The 17,599-nt window shown below is 44.0% G+C and overlaps 1 protein-coding gene across 3 annotated transcripts in view; it reads left to right on the top strand.

The window, feature by feature from the left end:
* SEC11A (SEC11 homolog A, signal peptidase complex subunit) overlaps window positions 1-10,464 on the top strand; it is a 12,611-nt gene extending 2,147 nt beyond the window's left edge. The window contains exons 3-6 of one of the 3 annotated variants that reach the window (XM_019533208.1): window positions 1,926-2,075; window positions 5,514-5,633; window positions 9,924-9,981; window positions 10,131-10,464. In XM_019533208.1, the coding sequence (XP_019388753.1) occupies window positions 1,926-2,075; window positions 5,514-5,633; window positions 9,924-9,981; window positions 10,131-10,181 (379 nt within the window). In that variant the 3' untranslated portion in view covers window positions 10,182-10,464. Of the gene's footprint in view, window positions 1-1,925; window positions 2,076-5,513; window positions 5,634-7,838; window positions 7,894-9,923; window positions 9,982-10,130 lie in introns of those variants that run through there. The other 2 variants (XM_019533210.1, XM_019533209.1) reach the window with 2 other exon arrangements.
* Window positions 10,465-17,599: the final 7,135 nt, after the last annotated feature.

The raw sequence follows: 17,599 nt of genomic DNA on the forward strand, positions 1-17,599 counted from the left end.
GTGCCCACATCCCCCACATCTTAGTGTCATCAGCAAATTTGAACGGTGCTTTTTATCCCTTTGTCCAAGTTGCTGGCGAAGATGTTGAACAGTGCGGGCTTGAAAGAATCTTGGAAAAACAGGGCAGGAAGAGACCTTAGGAGGTCATCTAGTTCTTACTCAGAGCAGGAACATCTATCACTAAACCATTTCATCCAAGTGTTTGTCTGAGTTTGTGCAGTGGCTTCATGGATGAGTTTGGTGCAGGCATCTCATAGCAAAGGCACAGTATAGAAGTAACCATGAAGATGCCCGTGAAAGAAACACCGGGGAGAGTGGAAAAGAAGAGTTGATGCTAATGTCACAAGCCCCATTATTTTTTGCCACTTTGGGTTTCCACTGTAGTGCATTTAGTTTAACAGAGACGGCTTCCATTGAGGTTCACAGGATCATAGGAAGGTAGGGCTAGAAGGGAGCTCATGAGATCATCTGCTCCAGGCCCGTGCTCAAGGCAGGATCATCTGTGACTAGTCAAGTTGCTGTTTTCCACCATCTAACAGAAAATCTGTATACATTATTTCTGTTACCGTTACCTGTTTTACTTGGGCTTTGGCTGTGAATATATTTTAAGGTTGTAAAGAGCTGATGATGGAAATAAAGTTGAAAGCATGTAGTGGCAGGAAAGCAATGTCTAATTAATGGGAAACCTATTATAGGGGAAACCTGTGATTATTCTGTAGAGCAGTGAACAGAAACAGGCCTGGGGGAACATTTGAGTTCTTGATATAATTGTGTTATGCTGCTTCCTTATATAAGAAGCTTCACAGGGAAATGACCATTGTTCCACACCTGTTTTCTAGCCCTCTAAGCTGTAATATTGTCCTTGAAATCCTGCATCCCTCTCTGCCACAGATTTGGTTTAGAATTGTGGCTGACTCTACAGTAACTTCTGTAACACATCATCAAGCCTGTGTGAGTTCAGGTCACTGGAAGTGATACGGGTGTCAGTGTTTCATTTGCAACTGAATAAGCTTCATCTTGCTGACATTCCTGGAATAATGGTAGCTATCATGGACAAGGTCTACACAGAATATGTGGAGACTGTCTTCACAGATTCTGTTCTCTGTTTATACTGGCTTTGGAGTTTGCCTTCCTGTTAGTATTATTCAGCATCACACGGTTTAAAAGTGAACTGAGAAAACTTCTCTCTAACTGCTGAGATACTGGACTGCTAGTGAGAGGTGCTTTACATCTTTCACTGAGAATAAGGTGAGAGGCCAAAAGGGTACCTTCTGAATAGCAGTTCAGTTCTGTCTCTCCAGGCATAATAGAAGTGTGCATAGTGCTTACGGTTCATTGTTTCCTTTCGGATTGTATTATTTATTTGAAATGAAAAAGGTCAAGGATTTTGTAACACTGCCATTTACAAGGCAGAGAGAAAATAATTTGAATAGCAGTACCTGGAATGAAATTGTTAGAGGTGAAGTGGTGACTCACAGTAACAGACCTTTAGCTGAGCCCATCTGGAGCAGGCGGATGGAACTTGAAAGCAACTTCTGTTGTGAGCGCAAGTTGTGTTCACAGTGACTGGGTCTTTACTGACCATTGTAAAGCTTCCCACTGTTGTACTATCACTGCTGCAGCTCTAGCAGTGGTGGGTACTCTGGTCCAGTGAAATTGCTGTTGGCCACCATCATCTTCATTGCTGAGACGAGAGATCCTTGATTGATTTGGTGTTAACACTGCAGCTGCCAGTGTGCCCTGCTGCCAAGCTGAACCAATGACAGTGCAGGGATAAAATAATGGCATATAACATAGATGAGATACCAATTTCCTGTGCTTGCCTCAAGGCCTCTTGCTAAGGGTGTCCTGGGGTTTACTTGGAAGAATGAAACTTTCAAATGCTGATTGGTAAACATCCAAATGTTGTTTGTTGTGTTTTTCAGTGGCAGCATGGAACCAGCATTTCACAGAGGAGATCTCTTGTTTTTAACCAACCGAATTGAAGATCCCATCAGGGTGGGAGAAATTGTCGTCTTTAGGATAGAAGGAAGGGAAATTCCAATAGTTCATCGAGTATTGAAAATTCACGAAAAGTATGTCTAAAACCCAGGTGGTTGTATTACAGATATCTGCAGCTTTGCTTATCCCACAAGATGGTATGGTCTCAGAAGGGAAACCCCCAGGGGAAATCCAGTACTGCAGGAAGCCATGGTAAAGGTGCTTAACAAGTGTTCTGGCAGGGTGTCAGGGAGCTGGAAGGGACTTTTGCCCAGATCACTTTCCACTAGGTCCTGACAACTTGAAATAAAAATCACTGACAGATCTTTACCACCGGCTGGGGAGTCATCTCAGGTGTCCTGACAAACCATGCAGAGCTGTACTACCCATAATACCTCCCACAACATTCATGTAGCAGTGTTAATTTTCTGTCCCAAACTGTAGAGTAATGTAGCTATGCTTTTACACTACTGCTGTGTCCTTCCCCAGATGTAATTTGTATAAGAGTGGCAAGGGAAATTACTCCTATATCTGTTGAGTGAAAAGGTCCTTAAGGGTGAAAGGCACTTCGTGTGTTTAGTGTGTTAATTTAAAGTTTTAATTTTTCCTTTATATTACCATTTTTCCCCCCATTTTCTGAGAGGGGCTAAAATCTGCCTTACAAATGCCTGATTAACTTTATGTATAACTTGTACTTAAAACCTTCAGCCAAAAGCAAGTTTTGCATTTTGTTCTGAAGGGAGGGAGGCTCTTGGTGATTCTGCTTAGTTTGTAGACAGAGAGCCAGCACTGAGGAACAGTAGCCAAGAAAACTACTCATGGGGCTTCCTCTTCCACTGTTCCAGTAGAACATGACTGGAGCTGTGCCTGGAGGCAAGGCTGTTCTTTGGGGAACTTGGGCCAGTGCTATGAAGGAAACTGGGTGAGAACTAAATTACTGAATCTTTGTTCCATGAGTCACAACAGAATGATGCACAGGGATGTTGAGCTCCTACTAACTGAGTAGGTGCCTGAGTTGCTGAATAGGTGACTACTGAATTCTCAATTAACTGGAGCTTTACCAGGACTGAGAAGTTCATTCCTCCATAAGAGAGTATAGAAATCTCATGTTCAGGATTACTGTGGCCCAATTACCTTGCTAGAATATGAAAACACTTTCACCGTTAGGTAGCCCCACAATACTTCTAGTACCCATAGCATTGTGGGTACTTAGAAGTAGCATAGTTTAGAATCACCCCCTGTGCCCAAAGCCATGAATTATCTTAATAGCTGGAGAGTTGGCTCCTTCAGTGGGGAGTGATTTTTGCAGGTATGATGAGTTATGTGCAGTGCTTCCCTCCTTCCCAGTATGACCTCTATCTTGTTCAATGTTGGTTTCAGGCAACTAGATTTCATAGACATTATGGCTGGAAGGGACCTTGTGAGCAATGTGATCATTGGGTCCAGCCCCCTGCCCCAGGGGCAGGAAGTCAGCTGGAATCAGACCAGGTATTCTGTGTGTCTAGCTTTTAACTCTCATCTCCAGATGTACTAAGTTAATAAAACGCATCTCTGTTGCTCTTATTAATTTAATACAGCAACCTTGCACTACAAGAAAGGATTTCTAGCCTGGAATTTAGTAGCTTTTCAGAGTAGATTTTCACTTTAACCCTTTGAATTTAAAAACAAGATTGGGGGAGATGGGAATTTTGAGGATTCTTATATCTCATGTATGACGTTTTAAGACTTAGCTGTTCTGCAAAACACTCCTGTGTAAAATGCTGTTTTAATATTTTGTCTTTTTGTTACTGTGTCCTGATGTCTGAGCTGGATTTTTGCACTTCCTGTTAAGTTACTAGAAAAGGAAAATCCTGTAAGATTATCCTCTCAGCTGGTGCAGGTATCAACTTAAAAGCCTAGGCTGAGGGATGGATTCTGTACTAACCCTTTGTTTTTTCATTCTCAGTCTTCTTAAACTCACTATGCTTGGCTTTATCCCAAGACTAAACATTTTTAAAGGCTGAGGCGAGCCTTGTGTTGTTTGAGGATGAATTGTTTCTAATCCAGACCCTGGGTTTTATGGAATCCCAGACCTTCTCCAGAAGTATGGGTTTCATTTAAAGTTAACTTTTAATCCTTTGGCAGTAGAGTTAACCCTGAAAAACATGATCCCTTTGAACCAGAGCAGACCAGCTGAACCAGTGAAGACTATGTTTCTTCCTTTGTTACTAGCAAATTGTTAGTATTTTATCCTAGAATCTTAAAGAGTTTCTCAGCTATTTATTGCTGGCCATTCCTCCCGGGGTACCGAAACTCCCAGCTTTTCCCTATCCAGCAGTGAAATTCTCTAGTTTCTTCCCTTCCAATTTCCTTTCTGGTTCACTATTAAACTATAGTCTACTGGAAAGTCAGAATGTGCAGTTCTATTCAGAAAAGGACAGTGTAAATGCCTCTGTGGGTTCCCTAGTGACCTCTCTGACTCCAGAACAATTTTTTTTCAGTGAAAATACTTTCTTCCTGCCTGTCCTTCAGAGTCATCTGGGCTTGGAGAGCCCACATAGGTTCATTCTTCATCGCCAGGAATAAAGAGTCTGCAACTGGAATTTAGTTAGCAATTCCAGTGATGCGGAGCCAGAACAGAATCTTTTTCCCTGCCTGGGTGCCATGGGATGACTCAGCTTTTGACCCTCTTAATCACCTGCCTGGATTGGTACCAATTAAAAGGTTCAGGTTTGTTCAGATGCTACTCTTACATAATCACTTTTCAGAGTAGAACAACATTGTACACTGCTTTTGATGTCTTCCCCTGTTACTGAGTTCCAGCTGCAAGTTTGCTGAGGTAGGTTTTCTATATTCTCATCTATTCCAATGGCACACATACTTAGGACACTTAAAAATAACTAAACCCTCAAGAAGCTCATTGCCAGCTGCAGCTCTAGTGTTGCTGGTACTGCTCTCCATCTTGGTTCTTCATGCGTATAAACTGAATGATCTTGGGTTCAAGTGTGGTGGAGATGATGCAGGCTCTGAAGGTCCTCCTTGTGCTTTTTCTGAAGGTAATTGATTAAAGGCATTGCTCCTGTGGGTAGACCCTACAGCTTGAGAAGCTTGTGAAATACTGAACCAAAGCACAAGAGCTACTTCCATTCTATACATCCATTCCATGGGTGACAGGAGCAGGCTGAACCCCAGTTGGTGATATTGTCTGTGGGCTACTACTCAGAAACATGCATCACTGTAGAAGTATGAAAGATGCATGTGAAAATTGAGACAGAAAGGGTAGAAGCAAAGGGAATAAGAAGTGCTCCTGCTATGAGTAATATGTTCTACCACTTGCTGCCAAAAATGCATCCACATGTTGGATTTGGCTGGGACCAGGAGCTTGTTCTGGTCTTCAGAAGATTATGGGAAGATAGTGGGTAATCTCCATTGACTGGACTTTCCAGTCAATGTGACTGCTCATGTTTGCTTTAACCATTCCAATGTTATTCTTTGTTTGGTTAGAACTTCGTGTAGTATGAGTTTTGTGATTCATGTACTACTTTCCTTGCCAGGCAAAGTGGAGACATCAAGTTTTTGACAAAAGGAGACAACAACGCTGTTGATGACAGAGGACTGTACAAACAAGGGCAACATTGGTTAGAGAAAAAAGATGTTGTTGGGAGAGCAAGAGGGTGAGTGAAGTCATCTATTAGAGGCAAATGTGGACTGTTTCAGTCTATGATTATACCTTCCCTGTTGAGTTTTCTGGGACTTTAATAGAAATAGTATTTCAGGATGTTCTGTGGGAATCTTTATAACAAAGGCAGGTCACTTCTTAGCTTGGCTTGACTGAAGAGCTTGCATTTCAAGGTCTCCATGGTATAGGGGAATGAGCTTTCCACAAGATCATACAGAGTCTGCTTAAAGTTGATCTGCCATGGGTTTGTATTCTTCCACTGCTTTACAAAGCATAATGAAGGGTGGACAAGGTTTTTTTTACATTAGAAACTCAGGTCTTGCCTGCCTGGAAAGGCTCCAGTGACTTGAGAAATAGTGAAATTATGGCACAAGTGCAAAGTCATTGGAAGTGCAGAAGTTGAGAAGCAAAGGGATTTTTCTTTGGGATGCTTAGAACAGCACCTTTTTAACTCTACTGCTTAATGAACATTTAATTAAAGATCACAGAAAAGTAAGGTTGGAAGGGACCTCAGGAGGTTATCTAGTTCAGTGGTTCTCAATCAGGGTGCCACAAGACCCCCTCAGGGATTTTGTGATGGGGATGGTGCCTCTTGTACAGGGCTGCAGCATGCACACATGCTCCTCCTACATAAGGATTGTCCAATAATCCTAAAGCATTTTTGAGAATTGGTGCAGGATGCGGCCCTTCCTAGTCTGCCACCCACTGTGCTTCTCCTGGAAACGGAGGCATGTGAGACAGTTCTACCTGTCCTGTGTGCTGATGTTTCTGGGAGACAGTGTAGGGTCAGACTGGGTAGGGCTGCAGCACAAACCAGCTTTCCTGCCTGCTTTAGGGTTATCAGAGAATCCTAATGCAGGAGGAGGGCATGCATGTGCGACAGCCTTTCCTGGTCTGGCTGTGGGCCCAGATGTGTGGGGCAGTTCTACTGCTGACTGGTACCTCGATGAGAACTGCTGAGGTAAGCTAAGCACAGCAGTGGTTCTGAACTGGGGATACTGCTATATTTGGAAGTTGTGGAGGGTTGCCCTGACTGAAAAGATTGAGAACTAGTAGTTTAATTTAACCCCTTGCTCAAAGTAGGATTGTCTGCATCTAAAGCAAGCCAGGTAAATACTTTGTCTAACCTGCACTTGCTCTCTGAAGATGGAGATTCTTCAGCCCCTCTACACAATTTATGCCCATGTTTAACCACCCAAGATGTCCTTCCTTCCAAAATTCAGAAATTTTTATTGTGCTCTGTACCTTAATTGAAGGTATTGAGTCCCACAAAGATCATGGCAAAACTAGGGAATAGTGAACTCCACACTCTCAGTAATGACCCCAGAAAGCACTTTTTAGTCCACCCTAGGGAATCAAGTAGAGGCTTGTAAGGAAAAAATCTCAGGGAGGTGACCTGTAAAGTAGTAGCACTTGACTGAAAATCATCCAAAAGACAGGGTGTCTTTTGACTGGCTATACAGGCATTGTTGAAGATCAGATTAAATGTTTTAGTACTGTGGACTTGGGCACAGTGACCTGATCTGAAAATGGCAAGCTCTGTAACTCAAATCTGTTCATATCACTTTGGTGGTTCACCTTGTCAGGTCTATATGATGGAGTAATACTTCCTATCTCCTAGTGTTTATAGTGTCTTCATCAGAAACATAAGTGCCAAATTTGCCCTGAATGTACTGTTTGCTGCCTGACAGACTGGAAGCTAGCATTAGTACAAATAAGACCCTTGCCTTATTTGTACTAATACTGTAAGGACAATTTCTAATTATCAAGCTATTCAAGGACCCTCTTATATTCTGGGCTCTGATTTTTCCCTGCGCCTGGAACCTGGAGATGACCTGAGCATGCCTTTTGTTTTATAAAGCATCTAGTCAATTTGGATGTTTCCCACTGAATTGCTTTACTAGTGCACGCAGTAATCTTCAGGCCTGTACATTGTAGAGTGAACTCAGCTGGGAAGTGAGGTTGAAAAGTCAATTTTGCAGGCAAAACCAAACATGCAAATGTTGCCTCTGCTTCTGCTATCAAATCTAAGCGGAATCTAGATATCCTGAGATTTCATAGCAGTGCTTTCCTTTATAGCTGAAACTCATTTTGCAAAAAGAGTGCTAATTGTCACTTGCCCTCACAAACCTGTTTGTTTCAGGTAGAACTAATTTGATGGGCACCACACCAATGTTTTGTTTTGAACTGTTTCTTCTAGGAACTGTATTATCCAGGAACATATGTACATAACTATGTAAGTGATAAGCAATGAAGTGACAGCTTACAGATGACATTATTTGGTTGCATCTGTCCTGCTGACATGAGTTTTGACTAATCTGAATGGATGGAAAAAATAGAAATAGTGGCAAAGTACTGTGCTTGATGGGGACTAGTTTCCAATTTGGTTCTAAAACGCCACTTAAAGCAGTGATTCTCTTCAACACCCTGGTGTGCCTGCAGATCCTTTCAAGGATGCAGTGGGATGCCACACAATGTTAGCACTGTTAAGTGGGCAAACATGGTTCACAACATAAACCCAGAGATTTCAGTTAGGAATCCCTAGTGTTAAAAACATTCTGACCTGGTGTGGTCTTTCTGAGTTCTTTGCAACAGAAAAACTGCTTTATTATTTTTCCATAGTTGAAAAAGCAGGCAAAAACTAGGAGCTAGTATTTTCCAGGGGATGCCTTGAGTCTAAGGACAGGTGCCTTGAACCTAAAAAGGTTGAGAATTGCTGTTTTAAAGTAAGGATTATGTACAAGTGGGCAGCTTAATGAAGGTCCAGGCTTCTTATATAGCAACATTCAGAAAATCAAACCTGTTAAGGTACTTATGGGATGGATTTAAGAATTAAATGCATTAAAGTGTTTTTACTTTATGGTCAGTGGTTTGTCTGCCCTGGATTACTGGCCCATTTGTGCAGTAGATCTCAGATGCTTCCAATGCAGACATAAAGGTTGGAAACCCGGAAAAGCCCATATTGTGAATTGAGATTGGGAAGAGTTATCCCAGAGGAGTGATTATAGATTCATGATGAGACCATTAGGGGAAGTTGCAAAGTTGCTTCTCGGATATTGTATCTTCATGCTTTCTGGATACAGGAGCATGGAGATATGTTGAATGAATTGCAAGATGGCAAACCTGGCACTGAAATGCCTTGTAAAACACAGTACCTAATTAACCTGTGACATTTACTGCCCCGGGATGTCAGTGAGGTGGAAAGCTCATAGGATTAAAAAAAGATTTGTCCTGGTGCAGGTGTAAAGGACTCCATGGGAGTCCTTTGGGAATGAGATGGGTGAAGGTAGGGCTGTGCGAAACAGTTGTGTTTCTATTCTGTTTTGGATTTGGCCGTTTCAGAGGGACATTGACTTGTTTTGGATTGCTGTTCTGTTTCGATTAGTCTGAATCTGTTTCGGAGTTTCAACGCTGTTTTGGTTATTTAGCCACAGGCTACAATAGAGAATCACTAAAATGCCTATAACTTTATAATTTCTTGCCCAATTCAGATGAAAATTGCAGGGACAGTAGCCCCTTCTGAGGGCATGAAGCCTGCCAAGTTCCAAGGAGATAGGTGCAGGGGTTTCTGTGACGCTGCACCTCAAACTGTCCAAAGCAAAACTCGTATCACTTGCTAGCAGCAGCAGCCTGCTGTCATCCCATGCACAGATCTGGGGGCCTGCACCGCCTGGGAAGACTGCAGGTCTGTGCCAGACTCCTTCCAGGGGGTGCAGGCCCCCAGATCTGCATGCGGGATGACAGCAGGCTGCTGTCCCTTCCCCAGAGCACTGGATTGGAAGGGACCTCAGGGACAGATTGCAGACACTGGCCAGCTACAGATGTCGGTATCAGAGCAGTTCCCACCCCCCGTCCCCTCCTTGGTTTCTGTTTCTCTGCAAGCCCAGCTCTGAAACTCCAAAATCTTTTGGATGGTTTTGTTTCAGAGATGTTTCAGAGCCTTCTGTTTCATTTTGCATTCAATGTTTTGGGTGTCAAAACAGGCTGAAATACCTCCAAAATGAAACGGCTGCCAAAATTTCGCACAGCCCTAGATAACAGGGTATTTCAGAGCTTTGCCCTGTCTGCCCAATGAGAAGTAGAAGGAAGTCTTCTTTAGAACAGCTTGGCTAGTTATCACTGCCTGCTGCAGGGTTTCTTGCTCCATCTGCCAAAGCAGCCTGGGGCTGGCCACTCGGACATAATCAGGGGGTTGATGTAGAACTCCTAGATGCTTGTTATGTATGTACAGGGGCAAACTTAGCCTAAAAAATGTCTTCAGTGAGCAAATTCTTTTCTTCCTTAGATTTGTGCCCTACATTGGAATTGTGACAATCTTAATGAACGACTACCCCAAATTTAAGGTATGTCTGTCCTTTCATTACTCTCCTTGCTGAAAACGGTCTTGTTGGTTTGAGCTCACCTGTATTTAGTGTCTGTTTTGTGCACATTTGTTACTGTTCCTGCAGAATCTGAATGCACATTCTGACTCTTCTGCTGGTTTCTTTTGCAGTATGCAGTTCTCTTTCTACTGGGTTTATTTGTGCTGGTCCATCGAGAATAGCCCTGTTGCACTGAAGTTCCTAGCGAAGATGCCATGCCTTTTTGTAACCAAGCATTTTGAGTATATAACAATCTGGTGTGTGTGTGTGTATGTTTGGGGTGGGGAGAAAATGTACATTTCAATGCTTCTTACCATTTTGGGGGGTGGGGGGGTTGTTTTTAGGGGGGGTTTTCTGTGTAAGGAAGAATGTTAATCACAGTATTTCCAGTGGTTTGTCACATTTTAGCCTTTTTGTACATCGTTTTTATATTAAAAATCTAAGCCAAAGTGGTCAATGCTTGTATTTTGAAGCTGAGCTTCATTTCTGAAGTGCCTACACAAGCTTGCTCTCAAAAGTCAAGGCTGTTACTCTGGTGAGTGCAACCTCTTCTGTTCTGTAATCTGGTATATAGCTGGTGACCTGTAAAAGTAAGAGTCTCCCGTCCCCGAGAACTGGAATAAAAGGCTTTGTGCACTACCCCAGACACATTCTTATAAAAAAAAGCAGTTTCTGAGGCCTCGTTGGAACGCCTCACTTGTTCTTTAAATTGGAACGCTTCATTGGAAAGCCCTAGCACTTGTTCTTTAAATACCGGTATGTAAGCAAGTCTTGCAAATTAAATTCTCCTCTCTTTATGTGTTGCAGTAAGATAGCAGCTGTATCTCTTGTTCCTTTTTCAGGGGGCTGGAGTGGGGGGAGATATAAACTGTTCATAGCTTTGCCTAATGTTTTATTTTCTTGCATCCTATTGAAATAATGTGTGCTTTGGGAGCCCCAAAGCACTTCAGACAGACAGCATAGCTAGCAGCTACTTCCTCTCTACTGAAATGGAGCCAACACTGTGGAGAAAGGCAGTGGCTGCTGAACAGTGTCCTTAGTGCTCTGTGACCAAGAGATTGGGATGGACAGGAAGTAGCCATTCATGGCTGTAGGAGAGAATTTAGGGAAGAGGGGAAACTATGCCCACATCTCAAGGGCAAATTTCTTCTTGTTGGCCAACATGCTTTGTGATTTGAGTGGTTGGGAATGCTAGAGCCGTGCTGTATGGCTCATCCAAAAAGATGATATTTGGAGTTGCACAGTGCCCCCTTAACATCATGCTGGGTCTCAGGGTGCAGGACCGACTTGGGCAGTGACAAAGCCCCAGCACCTGTCACTTTCTGTCAGCTTTTTTCCCCTACAGGGTTCCCTGTTTGAGTACTAATCCTCCTTGCACAGGTATGGTGTGAGGTGCTTACCTGCCGTGGTGTGCTGGTTATGTAGTCCCCTACCTTGTGCTCATGCTTTCTACTCTGGTTGACCCATATGTGTCTTTTACCTGTACACCAGTGGATCAACATGTGAGGAAGTTCTGCTGTTTCACAAGTTTGCTTCTGCCAGGCTGAGGCCATGGCTGCCTCTAGGCTGACAGTTAGCATGAGCTGGGCAACACTGCTGCCTTAGTGTTGTATGTCTGCTTGCTGCTTCCAACCAGCCTGCTCGTAGCTTGTTCCCCAATCTTGAGCCATCCTGCTAAGATGGATTTATGCACCTGTCAATAGCATTTTCTCCCTGTCCTCTCAGAAATCCAAATCTCTCACATTATCTTAGCAGCTTTTCCTTTGATGATCTTTGAGAGACTGCAGCAAGTCGGACTTTACCAGTTCCTCATTAGAGACCTATGTTATCCAAGGCCCTCATTTCTCATCTTTCACAAAGGTTTCAGCTGCCAGCAGTTAGACAAGTCTCATTTAGATGCAGACTGATGGCATCTGTGCACGCAAGCCTCCTACGGCAAAGGGAAAGAGGAAACAGCAGTGGATTAATGTAACCGTCTTCCTTTGTACATACCTCTCACTAAATCAAGCCTTTCTCATGCACTGCTTCCAGGCAGGTGTAGCACAGCATCTCCTGTTAATGCAAGATGTGGGCAAGCTGTCACCTGGAGCCCAGTGGGATCAGACCTTCCCCCCTAGCGAAGCGTGGTTGGCTGATTTTTCCAGAAGTTGGGAACTTAGCTAGCCCTCTGGTAAGATTTTGTATAGCTCAGTAGAAACATACTGAAAGCTCCAAGCCTCTTTTGAGCCCCATAGAACCCTGATTGCCCTCCCCATGCTAGGACTTTAGTGCTCTGTAAGCAGTCTTGGATGCATCTTAAGTACATAAATCCAGTAAATCCTCTCAGATCTGTTTTTCTTGCCAGGCTGAAGACAAGCTAATTTTTGAGAGAGCAGGGAACAGAGGAGGTACCCAGAGGCCAAAAGCTGTATATAATACTGATCTTCATATGGGGGCAGGTGACCTTCTCCATGCACTCTGGTTTCTTTTCTTTTCTCTTTGAAGAGAACTACACCCTCATTCTCTGCTTTGCCTTCTACTGCTGCTGTTGGTACCCATGGGAATGGAGTTGCCATATGTGGTTTTGGCTAAGAGACTGAGCTAAAGCAAGGAGAACATGACATTGAGTGGGACAAACTAGAAAGCTCATTGCCCTGACAGCAAGGAGGTGGCTGATTTCAAATGGGGACAGGGTAAAGACCTGAGAACCAAACCTGAGCAAATCTTGGTTTTTTTGGGGGCCTCTTCCTCCTTTGGGTTTGAATTTAGCACCTTCAGGTAGGTTCTTCTGCCCCACATTTTGTAATAATCCTGCCTTACCTCCAGCCTGAGCTGTTTTTATGCACAAATTCTTCTTGCCTTATTCTTCCACATGAGCACAAGTTCTTTTAAATTCTGCTAATCAATACAGTGTTTTCATGAGAACCCTGTGAAAGTGTTGATGATGCAGTTCTCTGAGCCCCTCTCACCTTCACACTTTTTCAGAGGTGCCAGTGCTTGTTACATATTAACTCTGTGACAACACTGGGAACACTTTTAAAAAAAAAAAAAAAAAAGCTGGGATTTTTGCCAAGGATTTTGTGGCAACATTGGATTGTAATGATGGGATCTCAAGGAGCATTTTCTAGAAGCTGGTTGCAGGGAAGAGAAATGTCACTTGTTCTGGTAGGACATGATGTACCTTTGTTGAATACCCTTGCTAAATAGAAGGTGGGGCAGGGGTGGCCCCTATAAATCAGTGGTGGCCAGCCTGTGGCCCATGTGCCATAAATGGCATAGATAGCCTTTGGCACACAGCCGATCAGGGAGGGAGCAGGGGATGCTGCAACAGATAGGGCAGGAAGCAGAAAGCAAAGCAACAGATTGAGCAGGGGATAGAGATCAGAGTGGCACTTGAGGGCATAGGGGTTACTTTATGACATGCCTGCCAAATAGGTTGGCCTCCACTGTTATACACTAACTTGCTGATAGTGGCAAGAGCATTCATGGGACATAGCCTACTTCATTAAATGCTGTGAGAGTCCCTACATGGCATATGATGAGAATACTGTAGCCTGTGAAAGCTCCTGCCTCTCAAAGTTACTGACAGTCTGTAAGGTGCCACCCTGCTCTGCCTTCCTCCTAACTTCAGACTAACTCCTGAGTATCCCTTGCTAGGTGGGAGACCTGGCCTTCTTGCCAGTTGTGGGTTTGTTTGCTCTGCCATAGTTACCTGTTAATTGCCAGCAGGTGTCAGCAGTGGGTACAACTGAACCACCACTGAGCAGCATCTGTTGAGAAAGTGAAGTTGGGGGTAGGTCTTGGCTTGAGCAGGGTGGATATCAGTGAGCCTGGTGTGAAGTGAAAGGGAACTAAGTAGAAGAAAATAACAAAACACTTAAGCCCAGACAATCCCAGCAGTGAGAGATACCTGGCTAGCACCCTTAATGCAAGGTAGTTCCAAGGGGACAGGGCAACCAGGAGTTGTGTGTTCAGGGCACAATAGCAAGAAGTGATCAAAACTTGGAGGGGATAGAAAAATGAAACGAATGGGAACAGAAGAGATGCGAGAGAGAGAGCAAAGCCTGCCTGGGCTCTGCTCCTTCACTGGTTTATTGTCACTTAGAACCTAGTTTGTTGTCCAAAATGATAGATTCCTCCCACTCTTACCCCAGAGTAGAAGCTACTGCGCTGTAATTGAGGGCTATATCCAGACCTCTGTTGGCCCCTTGTTCTGTGCTGAAAATCTGACCCTGTATTTATAGTCACGTGGTTGCAAAAGAAAACCTTGAAATCCGAACAGAATGCAAATAATGCAGCAATACCTTCAAGTTGCCTGGAGACTGGGAAACAAGACCTCGGAGTGGTGACTAGCTCCATTCCTAGTAATGGGTGTTAACTGCAAAATATCCTGAGGACAGTTGTTTTACTGCAGTGCAGGCATCCAGCCAGTGTTCCGACACCTTAGTCCTAGAGTGCCTTCACATCTCCAGTGTGCCAAAAACCTGAGCTGCCAAAAGCACCAGCATCTACCCTGACAGGTCTCTCAGTGCAGTGGTGAGGGGTTATACAGGAGCAGGTTGAAAAACGCAAGGAGAGGCAGCAGGTAAGTACAGTTGAGCTTCTGCAGAGATGGGCTGAATGCATTGATGATGTTGGCAGCTAATAAATTTGTTAACCAGCCAGTGTTTTAATGTAAAAAGAAGCTGCCACAGAATTCTTGCTGCTGAATTGCTAAATGTTGCCCAGCCCAAGCCTGGACATCTCATGCAGCTAGAGAGCTAATACTCATGGTCTGTGTGGCATTTATCCTGTTCTTTTAGTTCAGGTGTATCGAACATGTGGCCCTCTATGTGGTCCACTGGGCTACTGGTGGGCCACCAGAAGTTGAGGGGCATAGCCTGTTGTTGAATGAGAAGCCCTTTGGACCATCTGGGCATGGCCATCAGTGGTGAGTTTGGCTTGCTACTGCCACTCCTGGACTTGCTGCCTTGGACTCTGTGCCACTGGCACCACCACTGTGGTAGACCTTATACCTGGGTCTGGATCTGGCCCATGACAAACTTCGCCATCCACATCCAGCCCACAACCTAGTGAAGTTGATGTCCCAGTTTTAGATGGTTTGTGTGCATAGTTTGCTTTTGTAAGTTTATTTCTAGTTTTCACTTCAGTAAGAGTGACTAAAATATCTTTCCTGTGCAATAGCCTTTCTATGCGAGCCCTGGGATCTAGGTGGCTCAGCATGGCTTAGGGAAGATGGGATTGTTTGTGCCAATGAAAGGAATGGGATTTGTTTACAAAGTATGCGGGTGCTGAAAAGCCTGTTTCACAAGTGTGACGGGAAGAAGAAAATCTATTGAGCCAAAGAATGCTCCTGGCTCTGCTGAGGTTACCGACAAGCAGAATCCAGAATGTAGAGTTTTTGTGACAGTTTCAGGGCCTAATTGCAAGACAATTGCATCCGCCATTCAAGGCAAATTCAGCATTGCGCCTGGGTGAAAAGGCACAAGTCCACTGTGTTGTTGGGATGCTGCCAGTTGTTCATAGAGGCGTGCTGATTTCCATATGCTCATTTCTGACTCCAGCAAGAGATCTGAATAAGCAAAAGGTATTTCTGTAGCAAAGAGAAGGATAAGGAGGACTTGTTTAGTGAATAAGCTGATTAAATGAATGTTCTGTGGCTCAGTGATTGTAAACTCTTTGGGACTGGGACTGCTCTTTTTTTTTTCATCTTCAGAGATGGAGGCAAAGTCAGCATTTATGTAATAATAATATTGATAAGCATTACATTCTGTTATATCTGGATCAACTGCTGGAAAATATTCAGCATTGACCTCAGGGCTTGCATGTGTGAGCTGATTAGTATCCCAGTTTCTGTTCAAGGGAGCTTTTAATACTTTCTCAGCTTTTGCATCATCTGAAGGCCAGAAGCAATGGCCGGGCTGAAAAACAATTCATTAGAAATAGTTTCTTGTATCTTGCTGTTCCATATTGTTCTTGAAATCTTGCTTTTTTTTTTAAGCTAATGGGTTGGAATCATCTCTTTCCTCTTATTCCTCTTCCTAATTGCTGATGTCTCCCTTGCCTGATAATCCTGCAGAAACCCACCACTGAATGTACAGGCTGACACTCTTTCAGGAGCTAGATAGAAGCTGAGGGCATGTGGAAGAAATAGGTTTCCAGTTTGCTTAACCTGAACCTGCAGCCACCAAAACAGAGTCAGACTTGTGCTCATGGCTGATTTTCAGTTTTGGCCTGGGCTGACTTGGATTTCTGCTTGGGGACACACCCAGCCCTTGGGGGGAGATGGAGATTAATGTACATTTCTTTGTGGAGAAGTTGTGGTGTCTGCACTGCATCCTGGAGGCAGGAAAATGAAGTCTAGTAAATGGGAAACCTCAGCTCAATTTCCTGCTTAAATTAAAATGAGAAAAGAATTGAAAACTGGGCTCACGAGCTTTCAAATTTTATCTGTTTTGACCAAAGGGTATTGTTGATGGAAGCACAGATGTAACAGGGGGATTTCATCTTTGTAAACAAGAGGAAAATGCATCAGAACAAGCCCTGAGGCACATGACAAGACTTTAAATCTGACCTGGCTTTGGCTTGGTAGAGAACAGGGGGTGGAAAGCATCATCCCGGCCCATGCTGGGCACTGGTACCAGGAGCTGCCACTTGCTCTGCAGGGGCAATGTGCTGGAATGTAATGGCTTGTCATAGGAGGTCACAGGAAAAGAAGGTTGAAGGGGCCTCAGAAGGCCATCTAGTCCAGCCCTCCACAGCAAGATCATCCCTGTCCAAACCAGCCAGGGCAAATGTTTGTCTAAACTGCTCTTAAAAGCTTCCAAGGATGGAGGTTTTGCAGCCTACTGCTAGACTGTTCTCTTCAGGCTTTAGGAGCTGTACTTATTGCTTGCTTTGTTCAAAACTTCTTTTTAGTTGAGCATTAGCCAGGAGTGCTTGTTTGTGTGTGTGGGTTTCCTGGGGGAATATTTTTATTGCTCCAGTTAGTGGTAGAATCCTGCTTGCACTCCCGGGCCTCACGTTGGGGCTTCAGAGTACGAGTCTCTGGAGATACTCTCACACAGCCACTGATGGGTCTCACAACCACACAACGGTTCCCAATTCCATTAAATCTTGTCTTCTGTTATCTCTCCAGGGGCATGACTATCTTTTTTTGTAAATGCCTGGGTGACTATTAAAGCATGGTAGCTGTGCCTGTAGTTCTGTGCTACTGCCAGTCACTGAAAATCAAGCAAAGGCCTTGTCAGGCTTGGATAAATTCCCTGGGACTATTGTTTGTGCTCCTCTGCTGCCCTTCATAGTTTCATAGTTAGTAGGGTCGGAAGGGACCTGAGCAGATCATCGAGTCCGACCCCCTGCCATGGCAGGAAAGATTACTGGGGTCAAACGACCCCAGCAAGGTGTTCATCTAACCTCCTCTTAAAGCCCCCCAGGGTAGGGGCCAGCACCACTTCTCTTGGAAGTTGGTTCCAGATCCTAGCTGCCTTGTATCACATGCCACATCTCCCCCATTTCATAGTACACAGGAGCAGTCCTGCTTTTGAGGGATTAATAGCAACAATGCTACAAATGCACAAGTTTAATGTGCCTCTATGCATAAGCATCACTGGGCTTGTGT

Source organism: Crocodylus porosus, unplaced genomic scaffold (genome assembly GCF_001723895.1).
Source record: "Crocodylus porosus isolate Cpor-Errol unplaced genomic scaffold, CroPor_comp1, whole genome shotgun sequence".
Taxonomy (NCBI): Eukaryota; Metazoa; Chordata; order Crocodylia; family Crocodylidae; genus Crocodylus; species Crocodylus porosus.